Genomic DNA, 20,829 nt, shown 5'->3' with positions numbered 1-20,829 from the left:
CATTTTTTCAGGAATCTGGGGCATTTGGGCTCTTGGGGTCAGAGATGCAGTGAGAGGACACAGGCGGAAGGAGCAGGGCCTTGGCCTGGATCTAAAGGGGGAGTAGCTCAAGAGCCTGTGATGGAGGACCAAGTAGGGCTGAGGGCCTTAGCTAATGGGGCCTTGGGACAGATGCCCTTAAGCCTGGTGCTGGAGGGCCTGCTGTGAGAGAGTGGCTACAGGGGCTTGGTTGCAGGGTCTCATCTCTGCTACTGGGGGACTGGGGGACTGAGGAATGGGTGAGATCAAAGGTCACAATGCTGCCACTGGAGAGCTGAATTTCAGGCCAAGCTGCTGGGTATTGTCCCTTTTGGTGGTGGTCTGGTTGGAGGTGTGCCTAAGAGGCTGAGGCCCTGAGGGGGCCATGCAATGTGAGGTCGAGCTGGGGAGGGCACTGTTGAGAAGGCTCACCAGGCCGGGTCCTGAGGAACACAGGACTCGGAGGTGGGATGAAGATGGGGAAGAGTCAGCAAAGGGGACCAAGAGGAGCTGAGAGTGAGGAGGGAATCATGGAGCTCTCAGGACAAGCATAATGGCAGAAGGGAGCTGTCATTTAGAAGATCCACATTTCCTCAGAAGAGCCAGGGAATTTAGTCTCCTCTTGGATTTTCTGTTCCTAGATCTCAGACCGGTTCTTTCCCCACACACAGGTCCAGAGGTCAAAACGAACACACAGAGTGCCTCCGTCACGTCTTTGAAGAGGCTGGATACCTTGGGAAAATCTGGCTGAGAGCCAGCGTTCTCTTGAACCCTCTTGCGCCTGGTTGCACTGACGGATGAGCAAATGACGTGCACCACCAGCTTTGTAAAGAAGCAGTGTATTAAGCAAAAGGCCATAAAATATGGAGTAGGATTGCTGTGCAGAAAAAAAGGCAAAAAATCAACTATTTGTGGTTATTGAAAGAGAGCATCTCTTTTCTCCATCCTATATTGGGAAAGTGAAAAAAAGCCTTACCAGTGAGGGTGTGGTGGTAACCTTCCCTCTCATGGGAAAAGGAAGAGGTCAGGAGGGCAGCCCTGTGGCTGTGGCCTCTGATGGCAGGACTGTGTTGTGCAGTGCCTGTTGAGGTGGGACCTCTGGCTAAAGCCACGTCCGCACTCGCTGCAGACGTAGGGCTTCGCCCCAGAGTGCCTCTTCTTGTGTCTGATGAGGTTTGAGCTGTTGCTAAAGCTGCGCCCACATTCACCACACACGCATGGCTTATCTGCTGAGGCGGCTGCCTGTGGAGAGGGGAGGTCTGAGCCTGGCTCACACTGCCCATGCACGGAGAGCTTCTCCACCACGTGCATCCTCTGGTGCTGCAGGAGGGCGGACTTGACACTGAAGCTCTGCCCGCACTCACTGCACAGATGAGGCCGCTCCCTGGTGTGCGTCCTCTGGTGCCTGGTGAGGGTGTTCTTCCGGCCAAAGCCCCGGCCACACTCCCTGCACACGTAAAGCCGCTCCCCGGAGTGGGTGGCCCGGTGGTTGAGGAGGACAGACTCCTGCCAGAAGCCTCGCCCACACACAGGGCACACGAAAGGCTTCTCTCCCGAGTGCAGCCTCTGGTGGGTGGCGAGATGAGACTTGTGGACGAAGACTCGCCCACACTCGGGGCACGGAAAGCGTACCGTCCCCTGGCTGTGCGAATTCTGGTGTAGGATGAGGGAGGCCTTCTGGCAGAAGCCGCGCCCACACTGACCGCACTGGAAAGGCTTCTCTTCCAAGTGTGTCCTCCGGTGCAGGATGAGGGTGATCTTCTGGCAAAAGCCTCGCCCACACTCATCACATACAAAAGGCTTCTCCCCAGAGTGGATCCTCTTGTGCTTCCTGAGCGACGATCTATACCTAAAGTGCCGCCCACACTCCTTGCACGTGTATGGCTTCTCCCCCGTGTGCTTCCTCTGGTGTGAGAGAAGCTGTGACCTCTGGCAAAAGCCTTTCCCACATTCCGTGCATTCATGGTATTTCTGGTGGGGGAACAGGGCTGACTTTTTGCTAAATCTTCTACACTTTCTGTACACGCCTGCTCCAAATTCTGAAGTCTCAACCCCCTTTAACATCTTCTCTGACTCCTCAGGCTTCTTCCTTTGGGCTTGGCTGAGGGCCACTCCCCCTACCTTGCTGCCTTCTGTAGAGCTTAGTGGCTCTCCTCGAGGTAGGCTAAAGAAAGCCCTTGAGGTGCCACTCTGCTCTATCCCCCTAAATAAGGTGCTGGAGCCTTCTACAACTCTATCTTCTGCTTTTTCATACCAGTAGTTCAGATCAGGAAGTTGTTGCTGCTGATGCTTCTGTTCATCTGGCCAGGGATCTTCTAGGTGGAAGTTAAGTCCTCCAGGTGATCTTGGGAAGATGTGAGGAGGCTGCTCATACGGCACATACTGCTGAAAGGACGGTGGGTCTGAAAAAGCCACTGGACAGGAAAGACAAGCCTGGGATGCTGTCCTTGGCCCTGCTGGAGAGAAGTTTCAGTCAGAATCATCAACAAGTGGGCTGCCTCATCTTATGATTTAAACTTGCCCCAGCAGACATTCCCAAGACTTTTCCAACACCAGCTTTGTCTCCACCAAAACTCCCCTTTACAGACCTATCCTTTTACTCCACCATTACATATTACATGTTCTACTGCAATGCAGAACACACACAATATGAACCAGTTCTAAATATCAGCCAGAAAATGATAATTTCAAGAAAGTTTCACAGGCAGCTTCTGCTCTGTAAATTGCTACAACCAGAATTAAACATTTTCCCTGAATGCAAATATCTTTTAAGCCATAGTCATTAAAATTGATGTTTATATGTATTTCTCATAAACATATGCTGTCTTTGTGAGTTAAACTATAATTAATTGCCCACTATTTAAGTAACTTTTCCTATAAGAAAGGGATAGACTATATTAGGGATCATATGATTTTGAGGTTCTCCCAAATGGGGTGGCTATATAAAATGGTGGGTAAAGAGATCCATGTGTTGAAATAAAACTAAATTTGTCTACCCATTCATAAACAGATGTTTACCAGAGGATTAGGGCCAGCTAGGTTCTCTATCAGAAAGTGGAGATTCAGCAATGAAAAAGGGAGACCTGAGTTTTTTCCCTTAAAAGATTCTGATTCCTGGTGTTCCCAATCACTCCAAGATATGGTTTTCTTAGATTTCTACAAATCGTTGTAAAAGGAAAAACAGTTACAACAACTCTTGCTTAGGAGATATCAAGTTTGCATCTTTTGTTCCATTATAATTGTTTCTGTCCAGCTGAAGCTGACAGAAAATACCATGAGCCTTGAGTCAACTCAGTGTATCAGATCTTTCTGGACCTTCCTTACTCTTTCCTAGCCAATGACAAAGGGGACAAGTTTTACGAAGCATCTACAGCAGGGGGTCAACAAACATGGCTCATCAGCTGTTTCTGTAAATAAAGTTTTATTGGGATACAGCCACACTCACACATCTCTGTATTGTCTGTGCCTGCTTTCACCCTACAACGACAAAGGTAAGTAGTTGCAACAGATAACATAAAACCTGCAAAGCCTAAAATTTTTACTCTCTGGCTCTTTAGACAAAATGTTTGTCAACCCCTGATCTACAGTATTGACTCATTCCATCGGATCTAAATGCCAGATTTCAATCCTAGTAAGAATAAAACTCTCTAACACTTAAAACCCTCTAACTTTTCTCTACAGCATACTACACAATAAGCTTGGCTGTGCGTATGTGTGTGCATGTGTGTGTGTGTCAGGTTTAGAAGTTTTTCTGCCATTGCCCTGACAATCACTCAAAAGTGCTGACATGATTAGACTTCCAAAGTGTGCAAGCACATGTTCCTGTGGTCTGGTATTCAGATTTGATCATCAGGGGGTTCCCTTAAGTTGACTGCACATCAGTGTTTGTGCTATAATTCATCTCTTTGAACTGTCACTGAGTTTATTTAGTTTAACCTGGGCTGTCCATTTAACTCGTGGCAGGTTTGTGCATCTCTGGCCAGCAGCTTCCAAGAAATACTTGCAGTTCTGGAATTTTGACAGCTGAGCTTTAAGTACTAAGTTACTGTCTATTGTCTGTGGTTTGCTGGGAAAAGCAACCTTTTACCTTCTCCTTGGTTTGTTTACACACCCACTGGGTGACAAAGACTATGGCCATGGTAAGCCACACAGCATTATAGACATGTCTTTCAGCAATACAGGAATCACTTTTGTGTCCCTTTTGTGTTAAACAGTGACTGATTTTAACACAGTTAATATCTCTCTTAATGAAACCACCTCTTCTAACATGAATATTCTTCCATCATAATATATGTGCATATCTAGCAATGTGGTACATTTTAACAATAGGTGATTTAAAATTAGTGTTCACTTTGGGAAACTTCTAAAGGTTTAAAACATCAGGAAGATCTGGAACAAAAAGAGGAATAAAAATTTTACCAGAGTAATGCTTTTCAATTAATCATAAAATTTTCAATCATAAGGACTTTGGAATATCTATTCAGGTTACAGAAGAAAACTCGTCGATCCATTTAAAAGTCTTCTAAAATCTACAAGTGCTCTTGTACTGATTGTTTTTCAGACCAGTAAGTAGTTCAATAAATGTACTCAAAATTTTCCAAAAGAAGAGAAGAAAATTAATGCCTAATGGCTCCATAAGGAAATTTTCCTGCTGCTGCTAAAAGTATAACTGAGTTAATGGCTTTTGTTACTGGATTACAAGAGAAGATGAAATGCTGGGCATTTTCTGGTTTTACAGTTTATAACTGTGCCGGTTTGAGTGTATTATGTCCCCGAAAATGCGATGCTCTTTGATACAATCTTGTGAGAGGCAGATGTATTAGTCATTAAGTTGGAATCCTTTGAGCGTTTCCATGGAGATATGACTGAATCAACTGTGGGTGAGACCTCTGATTGGACAGTTTCCATGGAGGTGTTACCTTGCCCATTCAGTGTAGGTCTTGATTGGATCACTAGAGTCCTACAAAAGAATTCACAAAGAGCTCAGAGCAGCTGCAGCTTAGAGAGACATTTTGGAGACAGCCACTGAAAGCAGACTTATGCTAGACCAGAGTTTGCTCCGGAGAAGCTAAGAAAGGACAAAACACCCCAAAAACAACATTTTGAAAAACACACAGGAGCTGAGAGAGGAGCTGGAATACAACCTGGGATCAGCAGACACCAGCCAAATAAACCCTCTTTATAAAAGCCAATCCATTTCTGGTATTTTGCATAATGGCAGCCATTAGCAGACCAGAACAATAACTATAAAAGGGGAGAGATTTAAATATAAATCAGACTTCCAGGAAGATGCTGGATTAGGAGAGGCAGAGCAAAATTCTCCTCCATGAAAAAGACTAGAAAAAGGGCAGAATGCATTCCAGAACAGCAGTTCCAGGGTGCTACCAGCCAGGGACTTCTACATCACATAGTGGGGACTTAGCTGGGGAGGCAGCAAGGCTGCCTTTGAAAGGACAGGTTGATTGTGTTCGGCCCGGATCACAGCTAGGTACAGGTGGCTGGAGCCAGATGATGAGCATATGAGGGAGCAGATTTCCACAACCCAGGTATCCATCTCAGCAGTTGGCTGGGAAGATAACCCTTCACAGCCCCACAGCCGAGAGCTCCTGTGCCAGGGACTGGTGGCTAAAGCTGGCCAATGAGTGTGGAAGGGAACAGCTTTCTACACCCCATGCATCCATCTCAGCAGTTGGCTGGGGAGCTAACCCTCCACAGTCCCACGGCCAAGAGCTTCCATGCCAGCAACTGGAAGCTGGAGCCAGCCACCAAGCATGGGAGTGAGCAGCTTTCCAAGCCACATGCTCCCAACTCAGCAGATGGCTGGGGAGATAATCCTTCGCAGCCCCATGGCTGAGAGCTCCCATGAGGAAACTCAGGATTCAGCAGACATGATGTGACCACATTCACTCTTCCTCCAAGGAAGCCCACAGTGGGCACAGCTGAGAGGCAAGGGCACCACACGGAAGCACCAAGAGACCCTCCCCAACCCCAGGGACTCATGGGTATATGGCAGAGAGGGACTGCAGTGCATTTGAGATGGAGAGTGAGACACGTAGCTCCACCACAACCCCAGAGTGGCCTACTTGCAGCCCTGGAACTGCCAGAACCACTGTGCCCTGAAGGACCTCCCTGCTGAACTGCACAGGGCCTGCACCCCTGCCACAGGGCTGACAATTCCATATGCACACAGAAAACTGTTGCACTGATTGGATTTCCACCTGGTTTGGACCCTGGCCAGAATACAGGCTAAGTTGGGGAAGAGCTGGCTTGAGGGCACGAGGTGGCTCAAGAGCACCATCTGCTGGTAGGACAAGGAAAGTGCACACCACCAAGCTGTAGCTCTGCCAAATTACAGATAAATGTTCAAATATTCCTGCATATCCAAACACAAACTTATCAAGATAAGCAAATGCCCCAAGACCAACAGCAGAAAAGCATAAAGCATATAAAGAAACTAGAAGATATGACCAAATTAAAAAGGCAGAGGAGGCACAGAACATGGAGCAATAAATAAAGGAAGTACACACAAATCTCCAGAACTTCAGTGAGTTAGCTAAGGACATAAAGGACATCAAGAAAAATCTAGAAGAGCATAAGAAGAATCTGAAAGACTAAGTAAAAAATACAGCACATCTCATGGAAATAAAAGATGCTGTTGAACAAGCTAAAAATATATGACATACAACAGCAAACTGAAGAGGCAGAAGAAAAAAATAAGTGAACCAGAGAACACACCAATTGAATGTGAATGCACTAAAGAACAAATGTGAAACAAATAGAAAGATTTGAAATGGAGCTCAGGGAAATGAAGGACAACATGAAGCAAACAAATATAAGAATCACTGGTGTCCTAGAAAGTGAAGAGTAAAGGGCTAGGAAGAGTATTTGAAGACATAGTTGGAGAAAACTTCTCAACTTTTCTAAATGACATTAATATGCAAACCAAAGATGCCAAATGAACTCCAAATGGAATAAATCCAAATAAACCCACTCCAAGATATATACCAATCAGATTATCAAAAGCTGCAGAGAAGGAGAAACTCTTGAAGGTGGCAAAGGAGAAGTGATTCACCACATACAAGGAAAAACACATAAGACTAAGTACTAACTACTCAGTGGGCACCAAGGAGGCGAGAAAGCAGCGGTATGACATATTTAGGATTCTGAAAGAGAAAAAATGCCAGCCAAGAATTCTTTAACCAGCAAAGTTCTCCATCAAAATTGAGGGAGAGATTAAAATTTTCACACACAAATGCTGAAAGAATTTGTTAACAAGAGACCTTCCCTGCAAGAAATATTAAAGGGAGTTCTACTGGCTGTGAAAAAAAGAAAGGAGAGAGGTCTGGAGAAGGGCACAGAACTGAAGAGTATTAGTAAGGAAACTTAAAGGGGGGAGAAAAAGGGGAAGGCAGATTTGACAAATATAAACCAAAGGATAACGTGGTTTATTCAAGAGCTACCTTCACAGTAATAACTTTGAATGTGAATGGATTAAGATCCCCAATTAAAATATACAGCTGGCAGAATGGATTGAAAATTATGAGCCATCAATATGCTGTTTACAAGAGACTCAACATAGATCCAGGGACACAGAGACTGAAAGTGAATGGATGGATTAAAATATTCCATGCAAGCTACAGCCAAAAGAAAGCAGGGGTAGCAATATTAATATCAGATAAAATAGACTTTAAAAGCAAAGATGTCATTAAGAGACAAAGAAGGACTATATATAATAATAAAAGGGACAATTCACCAAGAAGAAATAACAATCATAAATGTTTATGCACCGAATCAAGGTGCTTCAAAATACATGAGACAAACATTTGCAAAACTGAAGGAAGCAATAGATGTTTCCACAAAAATAGCTGGAGACTTCAATAAACCACTCTCTTCTATAGATAGAACAACCAAAAAAAGAACTAATAAGGAAACTGAGAACCTAAACAATGAGACGAATTAAGTAGACTTAATAGGCATATATAGAGACTAACATCCCAAATTACCAGGATGTACATTCTTCTCTAGCATTCATGAAATGTTATCCGGGATAGATCATATGATGGGGCATAAAACAAATGACAATAAATTTTAAAATATTAAAATTTATTCAAAACACATTCTCTGACCATATTGGAATGCAACTATAAGTCAATAACCATCAAAGAACCAGAACATTCACAAACAGGTGGAGGTTAAACAACACACTCCTAAACAATCAGTGAGTCAAAGAAGAAATTGCAAGAAAAATGGTTAAATATCTAGAGATGAATGAAAATGAGAACAGAAAATATCAAAACCCATGGGATGCAGTGAAGGTGGTGCTGAGGGTGAAATTTATAGCTCTAAATGCATACATTAAAAAGGAAGAAAGAGCAAAAATCAAAGAAGTAACAGACAATGGAAGAAGCTAGAGAATGATCAATAAACTAACCATAAAGCAAGTTGAAGAATAGAAACACCAAAGATTAAAGCAGAAATACATGATATTGAGAACAACAATAGAATAAATAAACCCAAGTCTGTTCGTTGAGAATATCAACAAGATTGACAAACCCTTAGCTAAACTGACAAACTCAAAAAGAGAGAAAACCCAAATAAGCAAAATTGTAGATGAGAGGGGGGTACATTACTGTGTATCCTTTAGAAATTAAAAAAAAAAACATGAGGAAACTATGAACTACTAAATGCCAACAAACTAGACAATGTAGATAAATGGCTAATTTCCTGGAAACGCAAGAACAGCCTAGACTGCTCCCAAAAGAAATAGAAGACCTCAGCAAAACATTCACAAGTAAAGGGATCCAATCAGTCATCAAAAAGCTTCCTACAAATAAAAGCCCAGGGCCAGATGGCTTCACAGGGGAATTTTACCAAACTTTTTAAAAAGAACTGACACCATTCCTGCTGAAACTCTTTCAAAAAAAACCTGAAAAAAAAGGAACACAACCTAACTCATTTTATGAAGCTAACATCACTCTAATACCAAAAAGCAGAAAAAGAACTACAAGAAAAGAAAACTACAGGCCAATCTCCTTAATGAACATAAGATGCAAAAATTCTCCCCAAAATACTTGCAAATCGAATCCAGTGACACATTAAAAGAATCATACACCATGACCAAGTGGTGTTCATTCCAGGCATGCAAAAGGTGGTTCAATGTAAGAAAATCCATCAATGTAATACTACCCATTAACAAATCAAAAGGGAAAAATAAAGTGATCATCTCAATAGATGCAGAAAAAAGCATTCAACAAAATCAAGCAGTTTTTGATAAAATCATTTCAAAAGGTAGGAACTGAAGGAGACTTCCTCAGTGTGATAAAAGAAATAGATGAAAAACAGCCAGCATAGAACTCAACGGTGAGGGACTGAAAGCCTTCCCCTTAAGACTGGGAATGAGACAAGGATGCCCGCTGTCACCTCTATTATTCAACATTGTGCTAGAAGTTCTAGCCAGAGCAATCCAGCAAGACAAAGAAATAAAAGGCATCCAAACTGGAAAGGAAGAAGTAAAACTGACTTTACGCACAGATGATATGATCATTTATTTGAAAAACCCTGAGAAACTGATGACACAGGTACTTGAGCTAATAAATTCAGCAAAATGGTGGGATACAAGATTAATGTGCAAAAGTCAGTAATGTTCCTATACACTAGAAATTATCTAACTTAAGAGAAACTCAAGAAAAAAAATCCATTCACAATAGCAACTAAACAAATCAAGTACCCAGGAATAAATTAAACAAAGGATATAAAAGATCTCTACAAAGAAAACTACGTACTTAACTAAAAGAAACGAAAGGGGACCTCAATAGGTGGAAAGATATTCCACGTTCATGGACAAGAAGCCTAAACATTGTTAAGATGTCAATTCTACCCAAACTGATCTACAGATTCAATGCAATTCCAATAAAAATTCCAACAACATACTTTGCAGACTTGGAAAACCTAGTTATCAAATTTATTTTGCAGGGAAAGGGGCCTCAAATTGCTAAAATCATTATAAAAAAGAAGAATGAAGTGGAAGGACTTAAACATCCTGACTTTGAAGCCTACTATAAAGGCACAGTAGTAAAAATAGCATCGTACTGGCACAAAGATAGACATACTGATCAATGGAACCAAATCAAGAGTTCAGAAATAGACCCCCAGATCTATGGTCACCTGATTGTTTAAAATTTGGTTTTATTGATATATATTCACATAGCATATATCAGCTGTTTACAGCACCATCACACTTGTCCATTCATCACTACAATCAATTTTTGAACATTTTCCTTACTCTAAAAAAATAAAAATAAGAATTAAAATAAAAGTAAAAAAGAATACCCAACACATTCCACCCCCCCCATCCCACCCCATTTTCATTTAACTTTTGTCCCCATTTTTCTACTTATCTGTCCATATACTGCATAAAGGGAGTGTGAGCCACAAGGTTCTCACAATCACACAGTCACACTGTGTAAGCTACATAGTCATACAATCATCAAGAATCAAGGCCACTGGGCTGTAGGTCAACAGTTTCAGGTATTTCCTTCTAATTATTTCAGTACACTAAAAACTAAAAAGGAATATCTATATAGTACATAAGAATGCCCTCCAGAGTGACCTCTTGACTCCACTTGAAATCTCTCAGCCACTGAAACTTTATTTTGTTTTATTTCACTTCCCCCTTTTGGTAAAGAAGATTTTCTCAATCCCATACCAGGTCCAGGCTCATCCCAGGGAGTCATGTCCCACATAGTGGGGAGGGCAGTGAGTTCATCTGATGAGCGGGCTCAGAGAGAGAGGCCACATCTGAGAAACAAAGAGAGGTTCTCTGGGGGAGACCCTTAGACACCATTATAAGTAGGCTTATCCTCTCCTTTGCAGTGATAAGCTTTATAAGGGCAAGCCCCAAAATCAAAGGATTAGTCAACGATTTTGATAAACCCTTCAAATCCACTGAGCTGGGACAGAACAGTCTCTTCAACAAATGGGGCTGGGAGAACTGGATATCCATATCCAAAAGAATGAAAGAGGACCCCTACCTCACACCCTATACAAAAATGAACTCAAAGTTGATCAAAGACTTCAATACAAGAGCACCATAAAACTCCCAGAAGATAATGTAAGGAAACATCTTCAAAACCTAGTATTAGGAGGTAGCTTCTTAGACATTATACCCAAAGCACAAGCAGTGAAAAAAAAAATAGATAAATAGGAACTCTTCAAAATCAAAAGCTTCTGTACCTCAAAGGAATTTGTCAAAAAGGTGAAGAGGCAGCCAACACAATGGAGTAAATTGCATATATAACGAAATCCTTCCTTTAAATCCATTCCCACACCTTTAAATAACTTCACGATATACACCCAGAAGATCTGAAGGCAGTGACATGAACAGACATTTGCACATCAATATTCATAGTGGCACTGTTCACAATTGCCAAGAAATAGAAACAATTCAAGTGTCCTTCAACGGACGAATGGATAAACAAAATGTGGTATATACATATGATGGAATACTCTGCAGCAGTAAGAAGGAACAAGGTCCTGAAACATGACAACATGGATGAACCTTGAAAAGGTTGAGAGAAATAAGCCACACACACATGGAGAGATACTGTATATTACCACTAGTGCAAACTCCCCAAACAATGTAAATCAGTGTCTTACAATGCAGAATATAGAGGACCTAGAGAAAGACAGAAGCTCGTGTAGGGGGAATGATAACCTAATATGTATAGACATGTTAATGAGGGTGAACTTAAAGGTATGGAATGGACAGTGGTGATAATGGCTCATTAATGGGATTATAAGTATCAGTGCCACACTGAAGGCCAGCATGATCAAAAGTGGTTGTTTAAAGGCATGTAACCCACCAAGTAGCACTACAAATATAAATAAGTGCATGATATACTTCTATAATATACTGATACAAATAGTTAACAACAGTGGTATATGGAAAAACTACCCATTACAAATTATAGACTATATTTAATAGGAATACCTTACCAGCACCATACTAATACTAGGGATGAATAATTAGCAGCAGATAAGAGGTCTGGAATGTTTTGTGTTATGATAATTGTTTAAAATTGAGCATGATGATGATTGTACAACTAAGTGAAGATAATGTGAGACACTGATTGTTGATCTTGGACAGTATGTATGCTATATGAAAGAAGGAACCCCTTACCTAGTAAGTCAAGCCCTCCATCTTGAGGCTTGCTCTTGTGAAACAGGGCTGTAAATGGGAGGCTAAGCTCTCCTATAATTATGCCTCAGAGGTACCTCCAGAGAAACTATTTTGCCACTCAGATGTGGCCTTTCTCTCTCGAAGCCCAACTCAGCAAGTTAATTAATTAACCTCCCTCCTACGTGGGACATGACACCCAGGGGAGTGAATCTTCCTGGCGATGTGGGACACAACTCCCAGGAATGAGACTGGCCCTGGCATTGAGGGACTGAAAATGCCTTCTTGACCAAAAAGGGGGAAAAAAAAGGTAGCAAAATAAGGTTACAGTAGCTAAGCGATTTCAAGTAGAGTCGAGAGGCTATCCTGGAGGTTACTCATGTGCAAGCTCCAGCTAGATATCCCAAATGGCCACAGTATGCCAAGCCCTAACCAACAGTTGTCCCAAAAATACCGAGGTCCCTATCTAAGATTCTAAGTTTATCTCTCAGCAACTTAAAACCACCAGAGTGTTCCTATGCCAGACAATCCCTAAAACCCAGAGGCAACAGCCTCTTTAAGAACAACAAGCAGACAAAGTCCCCTTCCCCATAATGTTGACACCCCTTTTCAGTAAGAACAATTAAGGATGGTCACTGCCTAGACACTCCTGAAGATCAAGAAAGTGATTAAACGAGAAGAAGGGATAGCAACAGAATAGGATTTAACAAAGGATTGCAAATACTGAATCCTTATATAAATTTTTTTAGATGCTAGGATATTAAAATAGCTAGAGGGAAATAACTGAAATGGTAGAACTGTAACCCTTAAAATTGTTTTGAAATTTGCTCTATAGCTATTCATTAAATCATACTTTGAAAGTTATCACCTTTCAGCATGTATCTTATATTCCTCAATGAGGAAAGAACTGAAACTATGGAACTGTAACCCACATTCATTCTTTGAAATGACCTGTAAAACCACTTGTTAAATCATACTTTGAAAGTTATCACCTTTCTGCATATATATTTCACAATAAGGAAATAACTGAAATTGTGGAACTGTATCCCATAACATTCTTTGAAAGTTATCACTGTTAAGTGTATTTGTTAAATTTCACAAGAAAAAAAAATGTATTAAAATATTAACCAGCATAAATCCTTGGAAATTCGACTACTTTGATAATATGCAATCTCCATGATTTTATCACACTATAAAAGTAATGTTAGCATAATACTATAGTGTATGCACAATCTGGTCTACTTTGTCAAAAAGCCTAATTAATCTAAACATACTGTTTCCTATAATGGTTTTATAGTTCACATAACACAAAATTGTTTTCAAAAGTGTTTAAGATAAAATACAAACATGTTTAAAAAATGAGAATAACCAATGGTTTAGTTATTTGTAAACTGGACTATGAATTGCATGAATCTCCAGAGCTACTTTATACAAACTCTATATAAATTCTAAAGATGTGTTTTAATATCAGGATTGACAGTTTCTTGAAGTGATACCATCAATATGGTGATGTTAGACATCCCCTGAAAACACCTTCCCAGAGATTCATTGGATGAAAGGACAAACCCCACTTGCTCAGAACACTGGAGGATGGTAGAGACTAAAGAAGGACTCCACACAAACTGAATTGAAGAAAAGAAAAATATAAGGTAGGAAATTTCCATTCCAGACCCACCAGTACTCTTGCCTCACCCTCACTGGGTCCTGCACACCTTAGAAGTTGCTCAGAGGCAGTGGACTGGGTCGCCCCTACCAGGGAAAGAGAATATAGAGGGACTCACAGAAATGAGTTAGAGCCCCTGCATATCCAGACACAGGGGCCAAGTCGACAGAGAACCAGGGTGGAACAAAGCCACTGAGGACTGCTATATACAAAAGGACCCTCAGAAGGGAAAAAGAGACCATGGAAAAACTGCAGCTGGAACATGCCATACTCAATCCATTTTCTATTGTCTGGACCACCTAAACAAAAACAGACTTCCTGAGTGATCCACCTTTTTGAACTGACCCCATCTGGCTCCAAGGGGTGGGATACCCTAATGGGGAAGAAACCAGAGGCAAAAAAAGTCTCACAGAGAGAGAAAAAAAAAGGGAAGGTAATGCAAAATGGAACAGCTCCAAAACAGGAGGGTCGCAGACTGAAAAGTGTAAGGAGAACAGGGTACCAGGTGAGGGAGAGAATTAAAACAAATCATAGAAGCTGGAGAGAAAATTCTGGAGAAAAACAAGCAGAACAGATGAAGAGTTCCAGAGAAGGAACAGAGGAAAAGAAGTTATCGCCTGGTGGTGAAATAATTAGACAAAAAGTACAATATTAAAAAACTGTTGCATATCCAGGGCCAGAATCAGGTGAAAAAGAGCTGAGAAAATCTGATCAGTTAAACACAGGCTATTCTAAATGTCTAGAATAAATTAGACAAAATGTGAAAGAAAAGCCTTAAAAAGTCAATCAAAAATAAAACCTTAGACAAGAGGGAGAAACTGACATTCAGTTACCTCAAGATACTCAAATGCCTAGACATCAGAAAAAATGCAAGCCATTCTAAGAAACAGGAAGATATGGTGTTCTGGTTTGCTATAAAGTTGTCATTATGCAAAATACCAGAAATGGATTGGCTTTTATAAATAGGGTTTATTAGGTTACAAATTTACAGTCCTAAGGCCATAAAGGTGTCCAAATTAAGGCATCAACAAGAGGATACCCTCACTGAAGGAAGGCCAATGGACTGCTGGTCCTTTGCTCCTGGGTTGCATTTAAAAATGGCTTTCTCCAAAATGTCTCTGGGCTTCTGTCTGTCTTAGCTTCTCTCAGCTCTCTGCTTAGTTCTCCTAGGGCATTTCTCTCTAAGCATCTGGGGGTACTCTCTCTTCTCTCTTCGCTTCTCCAAGGCAAACTCTGGGCTTCATCTCTTACCTTAGCATCTCCAAACGTCTTTCTGTCTGCATCTCAAGTGTCTCCAAGCATCTGGGTCTGTATGGACTCTTAGCAATCTTAAAGGACCCCAGTGATGTAATTAAGACTCACCCTGAATGGGTGGAGTCACATCTCCATGGAAATAATCTAATCAAAGGTCCCACCCCACAATATTGGAATAAAAGTACATGGCTTTCTGGGGCCCATAACAGCTCCAAACCAGCACATATGGCTCAGTCAAGGAAACAAATGAAAATTTCAGAGGAGACAGAATTTGGAACAACTAATCAAAGAAGTCCAAACAATGCAAGGAGATAAAGGAAAATACGTATAAAGAGATAAAGGATATTAAGAAGACAATGTGTGACCATAAACAAGAATTTTAAAGTATAAAAAGAAACATAAAAGAAATTATGTGGATGAAAGGCACAACAGTGGAGATTAAAAATACATTAGAGGCATATGACAGCAGATTTGAACAAGCAGAATAACGAATCGGAAGACCAAGCAATTGAAATCATATAGTCAGAAGAACTGATAGAAAAAAGAAAAGAAAAAAATTGAGCAGTGTTTCAAGGATTTCAGTGACAGCATGAACTGTACAAACATACATGTGCAGTGTCCCGGAAGGAGAAGAGAAGGGAAAAGGTGCAGAAAAAATATTTGAGGAAATAATGGCTGAAAATTTCCCAACTCTTATGAAAGACATAAATAAACAGGTCCAAAAAGTACAACATGTTCCAAATAGAATAAATCCTAATAGACCTATTCTGAGATACATACTAATCAGAATGTCAATGCCAAAGATAGAGAATTCTGAAAGCAGCAAGAAAAAAGTGACTCACCAGATAACAGATTCTCAGTAAGACCAATTTCTGCTTTATCATCAGAAGCCATGGAAGCCAGATGGCACTGGTATGATATATTTAAGGTACTGAAAGAGAAAAACTAGCAGCCTCAAATTCTCTATCCAGCAAAACTGTCTTTCAAAAATGAGAGTTTAAAATGTTCAGATAAACAGAAATTGGGAGAGTATGTCAATACAAGGCCTGCCCGATAAAGATTACTACAGGTTGAAAGACAGGAGAGAGTTGCTTGGAGTGGTGTGGAAAAGTGAAGATTAGCAGTAAGTGTAATTAAAAGGGTAAATGCAAAACCCAATAGGACTGTATCCTCAATACACAATTCTAATCCTATAAGAGTCAGAATACAATTGAACAAGAAAAAGGCATATTTCTCATAATGCACATGCAAAATATAAAGTGGTAAAGTGGGACAAAAACAACATAAAGAAGGGAAACAGAGTGATATGGAACAGAGAACGTGCTATTGAACCTAGTTGGTATTTTTTCAAATTAGTAGGTTATAGATCTAGGTTGTGTAATATAAACCCCATGGTAACCACAAAGAAAGTATTTCATAAATATATAGAAGCAGAAATGAGAAAGGGATCTGTCAGATCCATCATAAAAGAACTATACAGAAAACGGAGTTGCAATAAAGGAAAAGAGAGGCAAAAAAAAAAAAAAAAAAAGATTTGACATAAAAACCAAAGGACAAAATGGCTGAAGTAAGTAATACCTTTACAGTAATAATGCTAAATGTTAATGAATTAAACTCCCCAAAGGATACAGATTGACAGAATGCATAAAAAAATATGATCCATCTACATGCTGTCTACAGAAGACCCATTTTAGACACAATTACACAAATAGGCTAAAAGTGAAAGGTTGGAAAAAAAGATATTCCACATGAACAGTAACCGAAAAGAGCTGAGGTAGCTATAATAATATTGGACAAAATAGACTATAAATGCAAAACTGTTAACAAAACATGAGGCAAACACTGGCAAAACTGAAGGGAGAAACAGACACCTCTACATAGTTGGAGGTTTCAATACACAACTCTCGTCAATAGACAGAAGATCCAGACACAGAACTGATAAGGAAACAGAGAACTTGAATAACATGATTAATGAACTAAACCTAACAGACATATACAGAACATTGTAACTCAAAACAGCAGGATATACATTCTTCTAAAGTCCTCATGGATCATTCTCCAGGACAGACCACATGTTGGGTCACAAAACAGATCTCAATAAATCTAAAAAGACTGAAATTATGCAAAGTACTTTCTCTGATCATAATGGAATGAAATTGTAAATCAATAACATCCAGAGAACTGGAAAACTCAAATATATGGAGGTGAAACAACACTCTCTTAAAACATCAACTGGATCAAAGAAGACATTGCAAGAGAAATAAATATCTTGAAATGAATGAAAATGAGACTACAATCATATCAAAACTTATGAGATGCAGCAAAGGCAGTGCTGAGAGGGAAATTTATAGCCCTCAATGTTTACATTAAAAAAGAAGAACTAAAATCAATGACCCAACTGCACACCTGGAGGAACTAAGAAAAGAACAGCAAACAAATCCCAAAGCAAGCAGAAGGAAAGAAATAACAAAGACTAGAGCAGAAATAAATGAAATGGAGAATGAAAAAAATAATAGAAAAAAACAAAAACAAAAAAAGCTCAAAATTGACAAACTTTTAGCTAGACTAGTAAAGAAAAAATAAAGATGCAAATAAAAATAATCAGAAATGAGAGGGGAGACATTATTGCTGACCCCAAAGAAATAAAAAGGATCAAATGAGGCTATTATGAACAACTGTATGCCAACAAATTAGACAACCTAGATGGAACGGACAAATTCCAAGAAAAACATGAACAACCTACACTCACTCCAGAAAAACAGAAGACCTCAACAGAAATATTGTAAGTAAAGAGATTGAATCAGTCATCAAAAACCTCCCCACAAAAACGCCAGGACCAGATGGCTTCACAGGTGAATTTTACCATTCATTCCAAGAAGAATTAATACCAATCCTGCTCAAACTCTTCCAAAAAACTGAAGGTGAGTAAACACCCCCTAATTCTTCTAGGGGGACATCACCCAAATTCCAAAGCTAGATGAAATTACTACATGAAAAGATAATTACAGACCAATTTATCTTATGATTATAGATGCAAAAATCCTCTAAAAAAAGAAAAGTACTTGCAAATTGAATCCAACAGCATATTAAAAGAATTACACACCTGAATCAAGTGGATTACATCCCAGGTTGCAAGGGTAGTCCAACATAAAAAAAAATCAATTACCCACAGAGTAAAACTACAAATATAAATAAGTGTTTGCATGATATACTTCTAAGGTATGACATTGGTACAAAGAGTTAACAACAGAGTGGTATATGGAAAAAGTACCAATTATATATTATAGATTATATTTAATAGGAATACCTTACCAGCACCACACTAATACTAGGGATGAATAATTAGCAACAGATAAGAGCTCTGGGATGTTTTGTGTTATGATAATTGTTTAAAATTGAGCATGATGATGATTGTACAATTAAGTGAAGATAATGTGAGACACTGATTGTTGATCTTGGACAGTATATATGCTATGTGAAATTAGGAACCCCTTAATAAGTCAAGCCCTCCATCTTGAGGCTTGCTCTTGTGAAACAGGGCTGTAAATGGGAGGCTAAGCCTTCCTATAATTATGCCTCAGAGGCACCTCCAGAGCACCTATTTTGCTACTCAGATGTGGCCTCTCTAAGCCCAACTTGGCAAATTCATTAACCTCTCCCCTATGTGGGACATGACTCCCAGGAGAGTGAAGCTTCCTGGAGATGTGGGACACATTGGAATAAGCCTGACCCTGGCACTGAGGGATTGAAAATGACTTCTTGACCAAAAGGAGGAAAAGAAAGTTAGCAAAATAAGGTTACAGTGGCTAAGCGATTTCAAATAGGGTCAAGAAGCTAACCTGGAGGTTACTCATATGCAAGCTCCAGCTAGATATCCCAAATGGCCACAGTATACCAAGCCCTAACTGACATTAGTCTCAAAATACCTAGGTCCCTATCTTAGATTCTACAAAAGTATCACTCACTAAGTTTAATTCTCAGAAACTTAAAGCCATCAGAGTGTTCCTATGCCAGACAGGTCCTAAAACCCAGAGGCAACAGCCTCTTTATGAACAACCAGATGTAGCCCCCTTCCCCATAATGTCGACACCCCTTTACAATATGAACAATTTAGTGTGGTCACTGCCTAGACACCCCCAAAGATCGAAAAAGTGATTAAACGAGAAGAAGGGGTAGCAATAGATTATGAATACTGAATCTTTATACAAATTTTTTTAGATGCTAGGTATTAAGACAGCTACAGAGAAATAACTGAAATGCTGGAACTGTAACCCATAACATTCTTTTGAAACTTTTTCTATAACTATTCATTAAATTGTACCTTGAAAGTTATCTTTCAGTATGTATCTTATATTTCATAAAGAAAAGAACTGAAATTGTGGAATGGTAATGCATAACAGTCTTTGAAATTTGCTCTCTACTTATTAAATTGTACTTCACAAGTTATCACTCTTACATATATATGTTAAGTTTTACAATAAAAACGTATTAAATAACTAATTAATATAATAAATCACATTAACAAAACAAGGGGAAATAGCCACATGATTATCTCCACTGATGAAGAAAAGGCATTTGACAAAATCCAGCATCCTTTCTTGATAAAAACAGTTAGAAAAACAGGAGTAGAAGGAAACTTCCTCAACATGATAAAGGGCTTATATGAAAAGCTAACACCTTAGTTAATAGTGAAGACAGAAGCCTCTCCCTTAAGATCAGGAACAAGACAAGGATGCCCACTGTCACCACTGTTGTTCAACATTGCACTGGAAGTTCATGCCAGAGCAATTAGAATAAAAAGAAACAACAGGCATCCAAATTGGAAAGGAAGAAGTAAAACTTTCCCTAGTTGCAGGTGACATGATCTTATATACAGAAAATCCTGAAAAACCCACAACAAAGTTCCAAGAGCTAATAAATGAATTCAGTAAAGTAGCAGAGTACAAGAGCAACAACCATAAATCAATAGTGTTTATATATACAATGAACAATCAGAAGAAGAAATCAAGAAAAAAATTCCATTTACAACAGCAACTAAAAGAATCAAATATCTAGGAATAAATCAAACCAATGACATAAAAGCTTGTACACAGAAAACTACATACTATTGCTAAAAGAAATCAAAGAACACCTACATAAATGGCAGGGCATTCTGTGTTCATGGACTGAAAGATTAAATATTGTTAAGATGTCAATCATACCCAAAGCAATTTATAGATTCAATGCAATCCCAATCAAAATTCCAACATCTTTTTGCAGAAATGGAAAAGCCAATCATCAAATTTATATGGAAGGGTAAGGGGCCCTAAAGAGCTAAGGCCATCTTGAAAAAGAATGAAGCTGAAGGACTCATACATCCTGATCTTAAAACTTATTACAAAGCCACAGTAATCAAAACAGCATTGTACAGGCACAAGGAGAAACACATAGACTAATGGAATTGAGAGCTCAGAAAATCAACCCTTACATTTATGGTCAACTAATTGTTGACAAAGGAGCAAAGACCACTCAATTGTGAAAGAAAAGACTCTTCAACAAATGGTGCTGGGAAAACCGGATCTCCATTTGCAAAAAAAACAGGAAGGAAAAAAAGAAACAGGATCCTTACCTCACACCTTATACAGATTCAACTCCAAATGGATCAAAGACCTAAATATAAAAGCCAGAACTATCAAATTCCTATAAGAAAACAGAGAAGCATCTTCAGAACCTTTTGTTA

General features: G+C 39.7%; 1 protein-coding gene across 5 annotated transcripts in view; it reads right to left on the bottom strand.

Moving 5' to 3' along the window:
* Positions 1 to 776: 776 nt before the first annotated feature.
* Positions 777 to 20,829, bottom strand: part of LOC119504964 (zinc finger protein 169-like) — a 60,922-nt gene continuing 40,869 nt past the window's right edge. For 3 of the 5 annotated variants that reach the window (XM_037797608.1, XM_037797607.1, XM_037797609.1), the window contains one exon: positions 1,001 to 2,474. In XM_037797608.1, coding sequence (XP_037653536.1) covers positions 1,024 to 2,474 — 1,451 coding nt within the window. In that variant the 3' untranslated portion in view covers positions 1,001 to 1,023. Of the gene's footprint in view, positions 896 to 994; positions 2,475 to 20,829 lie in introns of those variants that run through there. The other 2 variants (XM_037797610.1, XM_037797611.1) reach the window with 2 other exon arrangements.

The sequence above is a fragment of the Choloepus didactylus genome, chromosome 10 (genome assembly GCF_015220235.1).
Source record: "Choloepus didactylus isolate mChoDid1 chromosome 10, mChoDid1.pri, whole genome shotgun sequence".
In the NCBI taxonomy this organism is placed as follows: Eukaryota; Metazoa; Chordata; class Mammalia; order Pilosa; family Megalonychidae; genus Choloepus; species Choloepus didactylus.
This window is presented reverse-complemented; position numbering and strand designations above follow the sequence as displayed.